At 43.9% G+C, this 12,734-nt stretch overlaps 1 protein-coding gene across 6 annotated transcripts in view; it reads right to left on the bottom strand.

Moving 5' to 3' along the window:
• FAM13A (family with sequence similarity 13 member A) overlaps nucleotides 1–12,734 on the bottom strand; it is a 416,553-nt gene that overhangs the window by 311,243 nt on the left and 92,576 nt on the right. For 5 of the 6 annotated variants that reach the window (XM_033959097.1, XM_033959069.1, XM_033959088.1 and 2 more), the window contains one exon: nucleotides 11,084–11,264. The exons of the other annotated variant lie outside the window; for it this stretch is intronic. In XM_033959097.1, coding sequence (XP_033814988.1) covers nucleotides 11,084–11,264 — 181 coding nt within the window. The remainder of the gene's footprint in view (nucleotides 1–11,083; nucleotides 11,265–12,734) is intronic. 6 annotated transcript variants of the gene reach the window in all.

Raw genomic sequence — 12,734 nt, 5'->3', positions numbered from 1 at the left:
TTTCTGCCTCCCGCACGCTTCATCTCCTCTAGACCTCAATCCCTTCCCCAACCAATATCTCTCTCTGTCCCTCAATGAGTCCAAATTTTCTTCTTCTCTCTTCCACCCCTATTGGCAACATGTCTCCCTCTCTCTCTCACTGTCCATCTGTCTTGAGAGAACCAGGCATCTCTCCCACTCCCTCTACTGCCACATCCAACATTTCTCCCTGTCTCATCCAGTGAAACATGTGCAGCATTTTTCACCAATGCCCACCAGCTCCATGCCCACTTTTCCTTCTATTACCCCTCTCCAGCACCATGCCACATCTCTCCCTTCGTCACTATGTCCAATATTCCTCCACTTTGCATCCCCTTCAATTTGTCCCTCTGTTCCCTCTCCACCACCATACTCAACATTTCTCCCTCTCATCTTTCTCTCCCCCATGCATCTCTACCGTTCTCCTCTCTTTCTATACCCAATTTCCCTCTTTCTTCCTTTCCCTCTCACTCCATACTAGTGCTGCCCGATTCATGATTAGAATCGGTTCACCAATTCAAATCAGGTGAATCAATTCGAATCGGTTTGTTTTTTTATAAAAACCGGACTCACCGATTCAGCCGCAAGACGAGTTCAGGGAACTTCGGGCTATTTCATGCTGCCGGCCACCAGAAGTTACATCAGAAATAACGAAAGGAGTGGTGGGAGAGTCAAGCGGCGAGCGAGCGGACCTCGTGCAGCAGACCTCGGCACTTGCCAGCAACAAATACTAGATTTGGCTGGCTCTTTCCCCGCATTTCTCCTCTCATCCCTGCGATTTAATATCCAGTCCAGGCAGTAAGTAAATACATTGGCAGGGGGGCTGGTGAGTCTTGGGGGCTGGGGATGGAAGCTGAAATCGGCAGGGGGGCTGGTGAGTCTTGGGGGCTGGGGATGGAAGCTGAAATCAGGAGGGGGGCTGGTGAGTCTCAGGGGCTGGGGATGGAAGCTGAAATTGGCAGGGGGACTGCTGAGTCTTGGGGGCTGGGGATGGAAGCTGAAATCAGCAGGGGGGCTGGTGAGTCTCAGGGGCTGGGGATGGAAGCTGAAATTGGCAGGGGGACTCAGGGCCGCCATCAGGGCAGTACCACCAGTCCTGCATTCAGGGGCCCGGAGCTGACAGGGGGCCCGGGCTCCCCCAGGGTCCTAGGCCACAGTCTAGGGAGGGGACGGTCCGCCCCAGGTGAACAGGAGAGAGCTGGATGGGGGACCCGCGGAGTTCAAAACATCTCGAGCCGCGAGGCTCGTCTTCTGTTCCTGCCTGCCCTGCCGCTCACATATAGCCGATCTGAAGTGTTCCCCGATGTCAGCGCTGACGTCGGAGGGAGGGCTTAAGCAAAGCCTGCCCTCTGACATCAGCGCTGACGTCAGAGAATACTTCCGGTCGGCTATTTGTGAGCGGCAAGGCAGGCAGGAAACAGGAGACAAGCCTCTTGGCTCGAGCTCCGTTTTGCTGAGAAAGTTGCAAGGATGGGCTGGGAGGCAAATGCGGAACACAAAAGGGGGGAGGGAGTGCGTTTTGGACACAGAAGGCATGGACTTGGGAGAGAGGAAGGGAGGGAAAGAGATGCTGAGGTGGGGGAGGGAATGGGTTTTTGGACACAGAAGGCATGGACTTGGGAGAGAGGAAGGGAGGGAAAGAGATGCTGAGGTGGGGGAGGGAATGGGTTTTTGGACACAGAAGGCATGGACTTGGGAGAGAGGAAGGGAGGGAAAGAGATGCTGAGGTGGGGGAGGGAATGGGTTTTTGGGCACAGAAGGCATGGACTTGGGAGAGAGGAAGGGAGGGAAAGAGATGCTGAGGTGGGGGAGGGAATGGGTTTTTGGACACAGAAGGCATGGACTTGGGAGAGAGGAAGGGAGGGAAAGAGATGGTTGTGTACACGGGGAATAGAAAAAGGAGAATTTTTGGTCATACGGAGGGAGTGAGGTACAGATAGTGGCATACCAAGTTGGGAGAGGGTGGGGGGGCGCCCCGCCCCGCCCCGGGTTTACGTCCCAAGGGGGTGCACAGCTGGCCACCCTCCAGTGTTCTCCCTAGGCTGGCAAACTGCGGCTCTTTAGCCACTTGAGTGCCACCGCTGCCATCGGGAACAGGCCGGCGCCAAGTTCTCTCTGCTTTTCCCTGTGGGGCCAGCCAACTCTCGCCACTCGCGTCAATTCTGACGTCGGAGAGGACGTTCTGGGCCAGCCAATCGCTGCCTGGCTGGCCTAGAACGTCCTCTCCGACGTTAGAATTGACGTCGGGTGGCGAGAGTTGGTCGGCCCCGCGGGGAAGAGAAGCAGGGCGAACTCAGCGCTGGCCTGTTCCCGATGGTGGCAGTGGCAGCCTATTCCCCAGTGGCGGTGGCAGCATTTTCCCAATGGTGGTGGCATAGGGGAGGGCAGGGAGAAAGAAAGAAAGGGGGGAAAGTAAGCCAGAAAGAAAGGGGGCAGGGTGGAACAAAGAAAAATGGGGCACGGAAAGAGAGAGAGAGAAAGACAGACATACAGAACGAAAGAGGGTGTGGAGAGAGAAAGAAGGGGGCAGGGTGAGAGAGAGAAAAACAGACATACAGAAAGAAAGGGGGTATGGAGAGAGAGAAAAAGAAAGAAGGGGCAGGGTGAAACAAAGAAAAAGTTTGGGGAGGGAATGAGGTCTGGAGGAGTGGAAGCATACAGGAGGCTGAAAGAAGGGAAGAAATATTGGATGCACAGTCAGAAGAATAAAGTGCAACCAGAGACTGATGAAATTACCAAAGGTAGGAAAAATGGTTTTATTTTCAATTTAGTGATCAAAATGTGTCTGCTTTGAGAATTTATATATGCTGTCTATATTTTGCACTATGGCCTCCTTTTACTAAACCGCAATAGCGTTTTTTAGCGCAGGGAGCCTATGAGCGTTGAGAGCAGCGTGGGGCATTCAGCGCAGCTCCCTGCGCTAAAAACCGCTATCGCGTTTTAGTAAAAAGGGAGGGGGAATATTTGTCTATTTTTGTATAGTTGTTACTGAGGTGACATTGCATAAAGTCATCTGCCTTGACCTCTTTGAAAACCCGCGGAATATAAATGATAATTAACATTTTCTCTGCGTACAGCATGCTTTGTGTTTTTAAAATTTTATTGTTGGTAGATCATTTTGACTTGGCCACAAAGGTAAGGTGGAGGGAGGGGAACTGCTGAAAGACATCTAGTAATCCTTGAAGGCTTGACTGTGCAGGGAATTATTTTTGTAAAATCATGTTTTGTTATGTGACTGGCATTATTTAGACTTTAATTTCTATGAATAAATAGAATGAAAATGATATAAATTACTTGCTTGTTTTTATGTGCGTGTGCTGAAGGAAAGTGGAGAGAGAGTGGGCTGAGGACGCTGAAGGGAAATGGGGAAGAGAGAATGGGGAGAAGACGCTGATTTATAAATTGACAATTGTACAGAATATTGTTTCTTTTTTATATTCATCCATAGCTGCATGTTAATGATGTGCTCATATGCACTTATTTATCATCATAACATATACATCATCATTAACATGCAGCTGTGGATGTGTAAGGACAGACTGAGGAGGATGGATGGGAAGGAAGGAAGGTGCACATATCAACATATCGTACATTTTTAACATGCATGATGCAGCTATAGGCAAGCAGAGGAGGATGGGATCATACAGATGTGTATGTTCAGATATGCGCTCAGATGTGTAGATTTTTCTGATATATTTATTAAGCTTACAGTATTTATGAAAACACATTTAATACTTGTTACAAAAAATATTGTGCAATTGTGATCTACTTCTGGCCTACAAAGGTCAAAAGAAATCCTTAACTGAGATTTTACATTCAAAAGTGAATTATAGCTACTAGCACTATTATTTATTAGTTATTTATTATGCAGATGTTTGTTAGTTTGTTATTAGTTCAGTATTAGACATATGTTAGTTTAGAATAGATAGGTATAGATTAGTTTAATTTAGGTTAGTTTAGGGCCCTGCTGAAAGAGTCTACCTTGACGTGGTTGCAGGCTTACAAATCTTTTGGTAAAGAGTGCGGCGACAGAGAAAAGTATGTGTGTATTCGGCCCATGGAAGAAGGGGGGGTCGGGGGGGAAGGGGTGCGTGGGGGGCCCAATAGGATTGCTCAGTAAGGGGCCCAGAAATTTCTGATGGCGGCCCTGGGGGGACTGCTGAGTCTTGGGGGGTGGGGATGGAAGCTGAGAATTGGCAGGGGCCTGGAAAAACTGAGAATCAGGCAGGGAGGCTGGGCAAACTTTGGGAATGATTTGCTTTGGGGAAGCTGTGAATCTATGTTTCTAACTAATTTTACAGCTATGTTATATTTTGGATGTTCCTATTTTTGACATGATATTGCCTTGGTTAAATAAAATGTTTAAACTTAAAAAGCTGTGTCATTAACAGTGAATCGAAACGAAAAATCGATTCAACAGGGTGAATCGAAATATTTTTCTCTGAATCGGGCAGCACTACTCCATACCTATATCCAACATTTCTCTTTTCTTGTTCCCTCACCCACTGGCAGCATCTATTCACCACCCCTCCCCAGAACCTATCCTTCCCTTATTCCCAACTTTAGCCCCCGCTCCTCTCAGCTGGATCTGGCTGCTCCCCAGTTACTGATTATTCTACCTACCAGCTCCTGCTGCTGTATTTTAAAATCTTCGGGCAGCCGGAGGCACAACGAAGCCAGCCTCCCGCCGTCTGTCTGCTTGCCTCGGAAGTGCTCTTTCTGTAGCATTCTGAATAGATCCCCTTCTGTGGGTCTGCCCTCAATCTCTGATCCCCCTGATCCCTCTCCCTACCGTCCTGCTCCTGACCCAAAACCCCCTCCCTCCCCTATATAAGTCTGGCCTCTGATTGACCCTCCCTTCCCTGTGTGGAGCCAATATCTCTTACCTGCAAGCTCTCCCAAAGCAACAGCAGTGGTCGGCCAGCAGAGGCAGTGCTGTAAACAGGCTGCTTGCAGCCAGCCCTTCCAGGGCCTTTCTTCTGCCGTATCGGAAGTGACACGACAGAGGAAAGTTCCTGGCAGGGCCAGCCATAAGCAGCCTGTTTACAGCATTGCCTCTGCTGGTCAACCGCCACTGCTTCTTTGGAAAGGTCCGCGGGTAAGAGAAACTGGCTCCACATGGAGAAGGGATTCAATCAGAGGCCAGAACCTGTGCAGGGGAAAAGAAGGGGGTTGTCGGTCAGGAGCAGGACTAGGAGTGTGGGAGACGACAGGTCTGTGCAGAATTCTGTGTAGAATTCTGTGTATATGGGGACTAATGCACAAATTTTGTGCTGCGCAGTAGCGCAGAATTCCAGCAGGAATATAACTTAAATACTAGTGAGCAGAAAAACCTTGAGTTTTGCATCTTTATGCTTGTTTTGCATTATTGTGCTTGTTTTACTTTCACTGTTTAGCCCTCAAGCAGCCTGTTTGCGAAATACTCGTATATCATAATTTAGGTAACCACTTTTATGTCAAAGACTTTTTTTTTAACCACAGAGTTCTTGTTTTTCTTGTTATTTCTAGTGCTATTTTTATTTTTCTTATGGTGCTCTTGCCTCTTTTTTACTCTCAATTTCTCCATATTCCCTCAAATTCTGTATATGGTGCCTTACACTATGCACACAAATCAGTGCACCCAGCCAATTTGTGCTCTTAACTTACCATATTTTTCGCTCTATAAGACACACCTGACCATAAGAAGCACCCACCTGTAGAGGAGGAAAACCAAAGAAAAAAAATTCCCACCGCCCTGCCCTGTACCCACTCTGGTGGTCTAGTGGTAGGCCGGGACAGGGTCTTATAGAGTGAAAAACCCTTAAACAGCATAGGCAGCCCCCCGGTACCTTTTTTTAAAAAGTCTGTTGGGTCCAACACATAAGATAAAAACGTCCGCATAATTTATAAGAATGCCCATGATCCATTCCCTAACCACACCCCCTTTTCAGATTTACACACTTGAACTGAACTGCCAATTAATATCAATTAGCATCAATTACAAAATGTTAATTGCAAATTATTAACACTGATTAAGCTTTTTAATAATTACCGTATTTTTCACTCCATAAGACGCACCCTTATATCCACCCACTTTTTTGGGGGGAAAAAGTATCTCTTATGGAGCAATAAAAATGGTAATTATTTAACAAGCTTAATTGGCACTGATAATGTGAAATTAACACTTTATAATTGATGTTAATTGACATTAATTGGAAGTTCAGTTCAAGTGCACAAATCTGAAAAGGGTTGTGTGGTTAGGGAACGGATCATGGGCATTCTTATAAGTTATGCGCACATTTTTATCTAATGCGTGACTGTGTGCACAACTTAGGCGCAGGTACTAAGGCCAGGGTTTCCTTGACCAAAATGGGTGCATCTAAAAGTTATGAAGCATACTGAGCTAAGTCTAATCCTGTACAGTGTGCATAACTTTTATAGAATCGCACTTAGGAGTGATATGTAGAATCAGGCCCATTCTCTTAATTTTGTATATTTTACAATTTTTGGATTTAACAGGTACACTTTATCGTATGTTGCCGACATACCTTCTCTCATTTTCTAAAAATCTACCCCACCCCCAAAGTTGGCATTACTTGGGTTTTCTATGTATTCATGGGAAGAGAAGTAGCACCACAGCCCTTCAGTCTATTATCATTCATAACAGGTAAAGTGATCAAACAGAAGGTATTTATTTACATTTTCTCTCTTCAGAACAGGAATCAAATAGAAAAATAAAAAGGAAAGATACTTACTTGTAGCAGATGTTCGATGACAGCGGGTATGTATTCTCACATGTGGGTGATGTCATCCATGGAACCCAGTACAGTCACTGCCAAGTGCATTGTCACTTTAAATCTTTAGGTAGTGCCATACCGTGCGCATGATGGTACCTTCCTGCTTGAAGTTGGCTTGAAGGGCCATCAGTTCAATAACAAAGCTAAGAAACCAACTAGGGGAGGCGGGGAGGTCGTGGGAATAAATGCCTGCTGTCCTTGGAGAACACCTGCTAAAGGTATCTTTGCTTTCTCTGAGGACAAACAGGTATAATATTCTCATGTGTGGGACTACCAAACTGCCAAGATCATGTCTCTGGAAGAGGTTAAACACTGAATATATAAGAGCCTGGCAAAAACCAGTAGGGTTGGAAGAAAAGTTGGTTTTAAATGCCCCAGGTACATTAATAATAATAATAATAATAACAACAATTTATATACCGCAGGACCGTGAAGTTCTATGCGGTTTACAATGATTAGAAATGTTATAGATTGAATGGAATAAACAAAGTACAGACTTAGTGATTGATAGTTCTAGAGATCGTTTGTTGAGGACTAAGATTGTATAGGTTAGTTTCCTAAGTATTTCAGGAACAGATGTGTTTTTAGGCGTTACATTAGATAGATTGTGAGCCCAACGGTACAGATAGGGAAAATGCTTGAAGTACCTATCTAAAAACCACTTTGAATGTGGTTGTAAAACTATATAAGTCCCAATACCTTCCCCTTTAAATAAAAAATAGGTGATGCAGAACTGCTTCTCAAACTGACTGTCTTCTGGAGTTATGCTTTAAACAGTAGTGAGAATTAAATGCATGGATTGAGGACCAAGTAGCTGCTTTGCAGATTTCTTCAATAGATGCAGAGTGAAAATGAGCAACTGAGGCAGCCATAGCTCATATATTTTGGGCTGTCACATGGCCTTGTAGAGTAAACCCAGCCTGAGTATATGCAAAAGAGATACAATCTGCTAACAAAGTGAAGATGGTTCTTTTGGATACAGCAACTACTAGCCTATTAGGATCAAAGATGACAAAGAGCTGAGAGGACCCTATATGTGGCTTAGTGTAGTCCAGGTAGGATGCCAGAGCATGTTTGATGTCTAATGTGTGAAGGACTGCTTCTTCAGGATGAGAATGTGGCTTTGAAAGGAAAACAGGCAGAACAATGAAATGCTTGATGTGGAATTCTGAAACTACGTTAGGGAGGAATTTTGGATATGTTTGAAGGACTACCCTGACGTGAAAGAACTTTGAATAGAGAGGATCCAATACAAGGGCTTGAAGTTCACTGACCCTGTGAGCAGAAGTGAGGGCTATGAGGAAATTGTTTTTCCATGTGAGTAGTTTGAAAGAGCAAGATGTAAGCAGCTCTAAAGGAGATTTCATGAGAGCAAAGAGTGCTACAATCAAGATCCAAAGCCACAGAAGGTGGCCTGATAGGTGGTTTTGTGTGCCAGAGATCCTGGATAAGTTGTAGTAGAGCAGACAGAGATCCTGTGGTTTGGAACCAATGGGTCGATAAGGTCCATTGCGGAATCCTGAAGTGAAGATGTGTGAAAGGGGTTATGTGACCTGTCGATGCTATGTGACCTGGAAGAAGTAACTTCTGGCATGCAGAAGTGCACTTGATGGTGGAGATTGTTTGACACAGACTACTGACCCTTTACTTGGGTAGAAAAGTGCGACTCTGAATTGTGTTCAAAAGTGCTCCTATAAACTCCAAGGTTTGAGATGGCTGTAGATGTGACTTTTGGTTGTCGATGGCAAACCCTAGAAGTTCAAGGATTTAAGCTAAGTATAAAATTCATCATAAGATCTAAATAAGAACTGCATGAAATCTTCTAAAAGAACAAAAACACAAAATAATAAATAGACATTATGGAAAATTTAAAATGGTAAATAAATAAATTAGGTTGAATGAATCTGGGCGAGTGAGGAATACCATGCACCAAGATTCCCACCGGATATGAATTTTTATCAAAGGTGGAGGAGGTGTGTCTGAAGCCTTTATTCCATTACAATAAGATAAATAAAATTATTTGAGCATTATTAGTGGATGTTTGAAGGGTGCGGGCATCATAGAGGGAAGTACTTTATGAATGTTGGGGTTTGTTGGAGTTACATTTAAATTTTATCAGCCACTTCCTCAATCTTGCCTCCAAACAGATTATCTCCCTTGCAAGAAATATTTGAAAGGCGCTCCTGGACTGTTTCTAGATCAGAAACCCTGAGCCAAGATAAACAGTACATAGCACGTGCCATTGCTCATGTTCTAGAAGATACATTAAATGAATCAAATATATCTCTAGTTAGGAACTTTCTGGCAGTGAACAAATTTTTGGATAGCTGTTGGAATTCTTTAAGTTTCTCTTGGGGAAGGAATTCCTCATATTCTGAAAGTTATTTAAGCAAGGAGTTTATATAAATGGAAGAATAGAACTGGTAGTCCATAATCTTATTTATGAGCATTGATGACTGAAAAATGTGTTTATCAAAAGAGCGTTTTAGAGCAGATTCCACAACAAGTTTGATGTTGAAATTATGTTCTCTCAAACCCTGGACTCTTTTGTATTCTGTACATTGTATCAATTTTATTTTAGGAACTACCTGGACTGAAATAGGGGTCTCCCAGTTCTTAAATAGGATACCTCTCATGACCCAATATAAAGGCACCTTGATACAGTCATTAGGTGGTGATTCACAGTCAAGAAGCTCTAAAAAGCTCTAAACAAAATTATTCCTCTGTCTCCATTTTAATGGGAAGAACTTGACCCGGTAAAGAATATGCTGTCTGGTGGAGACTTACAATTTTGGGATAGAAGAGAAGGATCAGAAGGTATGCTATAGGATTCTTTTGCTGACAAATTTGACAGATCCTCACCAGAGTGGTTTGAGATACGAGTCAGATTCCTCAAAATACTCTATGTTAGGTGAATCTGGGAGTATGCATCAAGAGGAGCATCGACTGTGCATTGAAGAACATCAAGGCAGGGATCAATGCTCTGATCCAGGAAATAATTCCTCTGCTGATGACATGTGGTGAATGGGTCCATGCCAACCCTGATGCTCAACATTGTGCATGACCTCATCATTGATCAATGCCTCGATGTATCCTTGGGCTGGGCTGAAGCAGGCATAGACGCCTCTAAAGGTTGTGTAGTCTGCATCTGCAGTAGTCCTGAAACTCTTGTTTGAGCATAGCATGGATCTCCTCCTGGAGCGTCAGCATCTGCACTGCAAGAGACATCGGCATGGAAACAGTCTGTGGTACATGTTATCTGGACATTGGAGACCTCGATGTCGAGGCACACCTGGGTGGAGAAATGATCTGCAGCAATGGAGAGCAGTTCATGGTTTATCAATGCTTACTATACATCAAGGAGGTAGATGTCCATAATGAAGCTATGCAATGTCTAGAAGGGGAGGAATGTTTGCAATTCTTAGTTTTCTTACGTGATGCTTCCCCCAATGGATGAGGCTTATAGGAAGATGACATTGAGTTCTGTCTCTGAAGACAGTCCAATGGTAGATACTCTCTACTCAGAGTCGATACCAACGCCCGTGCCAATACAGGCTGCACATCAGATTTCAGATCTCCTGCCATACTCGATGTTGATGACGAACCAAAAAGTTTTTCACACTGGAATTTCAGGCTTTCAGTGTCCTCTTTTGCATACAGAGACAGAGGATACAGAGAATGTCCTGATGGTCAGGAACTAGACACTGAATGCAATAATTATGGGGATCAGAGCCTGAAATGGTCCCGATTACATCAAGTACATTTCTTGAAGTCACTCTGCACCTTCTTTGACATGGAAGGAAAAATGACCAACGTGAAGTCAAAGGGCTTGGTGGCCTGGGGAGCACGAGTAATAAGGTACACCAAGAAACATGAAATTTGGATAAAAAGGGCCTTGAAGTGGCCCACAGGACAAAAAAAATGAAAATTTGATCAAATTGAACCAAACTCAAGAGAAATAGATGAAGAATTATGAGGAAAAAGACAAAAACTAAATATCGAGAAAACACAAAAAATGACTTTGAAGTTTGATATGCTAAGGAGAAACCAAAGACACAGCTTCTCAGCTCCATGGAAAACTAAGAACTGATGGTCCTGCGAGCAGACATGGGGTGGGAAGGCACTGTCTAAAGATTTAAAGTGACAGTGTACTTGGCAGGGTCCTTACCTGGTTCCGTGGATGATGTCACCCACATGTGAGAACATTGTGCCTGCTTGTCCTCAGAGAACAATGAAATTCTGATTGGGTTAAACAGCAAAGTGATAAAAACAACAATAAGAGAATTTACCGAAAAAAACTGGGTCCAAATACTGTGGCAAGATTGAAAACATTCATGCGATTCTCCATATGATGTTCAGCAACACCAGCCAAGAACTGGCACAGATACTTCAGCAGACTATGGTGGGCCTCAGGCAGCTCCTGTATTAATTTTTTCAACCCAGCTTCCATTTCTGATTCATTTTCATTGTCTGGAAAGTAAAACAGAAATTTCCAAAAAGTTCCATTTGCAACATGCAGAATGATCTATCCCAACTTGTAAATGTTTAAAACAGCAAAATTACAAAAATCATACACACCTAGGGAAAATTCTAGAGGTAGGGGGATTCTGCACCTGGACACCTAGTTTTCTTTACAGAATACTAGCATAACTGTTTAAAATACATGTGTTAAAGTTAGGCACCAGCACTTATGCCAGCCATATTGCTGAAGATGCATGTGTGTAGCCTATAGGATTCTATAAGTTGCATGTGTTAAGTGTGAGTCCTGCCCAGGCTCTGCCAGTATACGTTCCCCCTCACAAATACAGGCTTTAAGTGTGTTTATGTTTATTTCAAACTTTATATACCACTTATCTTTGATAAGACCTAAGCGGTTTACAATAAAATTTACATTAAATAACATTAAAAAATTGAAGAACTCCATCAATTCACAGGAAAGGCCTACTTCACTCACTCCAAGTTCATACAACATACCTCTTACAATTTCATATGGATTTTTCACCACACCCCAAAAGCTGGTTGGAAAAAAATGTTTTTAATCAAACCTTAAATTTCTTAAAGTTCATTTCTGCCCAAACTTCATTGGCAGGTCATTCCAGAGCAGTGGAGTCAACTGGAAAAATACCTTTTCCCAGGATTTTCCCCAATGTTATTTATAGAATTAGCGCTTCAGTGGAATCTTGACAGTCTCTGGGCAAGTCACTTAACCCTCCATTGCCCCAGGTACAAAGAGATAAATACCTGAATGTTAACCACTTTGATTGGAACCACAGGAAGGCAGTACAGTGGTGCCTCACACAACGAACTTAATTGGTTCCAGGAGCAAGTTTGTTATGTGAAACGTTCGTTATGTGAAACGCGTTTTCCCATAGGAATACATGTAAAAAAAAATAATTCGTTCTGCAGCATAAAATATGCTAAGATGACATAAAAAAAGATAAATTTTTGGTTATTATTTTTATTTAGATACATCTAAAAACATAATTGTTTTTTAAAACAACACACATTTTTTAAATTTAAAGACAGACTAAGTAGAGTCTAATTTTACAGTGAGAGAGGGCAGAGTCTCAGCGGCAAAAACTGGGACTTAACTGTTCATTTTTTTTTTTTCTACCGTGTTTCCCCGATGATAAGGCAGGGCCATCAAATAAGACAGCCCCCCCTTTTTAGAAAAAAATGTAAAATAAGGCACCCCCCCGCAAATAAGCCACCCACCGATACCTGCGCTTACCCGAATCGGGTGGTACGGTGGGTGACTCCGTGTGGTCCCTGGCACCCCCGACACGATCGGGGCAAGAGGGAGCTCAAGCCCTCTTGCCCCCCCGACTCCCCGACACGATCGGGGCAAGAGGGAGCCCAAGCCCTCTTGCCCCCCGACTCCCCGACACGATCGGGGCAAGAGGGAGCCCAAGCCCTCTTGCCCCCCGACTCCCCGACACG

This window comes from Geotrypetes seraphini, chromosome 1 (assembly GCF_902459505.1).
Source record: "Geotrypetes seraphini chromosome 1, aGeoSer1.1, whole genome shotgun sequence".
NCBI classification, from domain to species: domain Eukaryota; kingdom Metazoa; phylum Chordata; class Amphibia; order Gymnophiona; family Dermophiidae; genus Geotrypetes; species Geotrypetes seraphini.
Note: the sequence above shows the minus strand (reverse complement) of the source record. Positions and strands in the feature narration are given on the sequence as shown.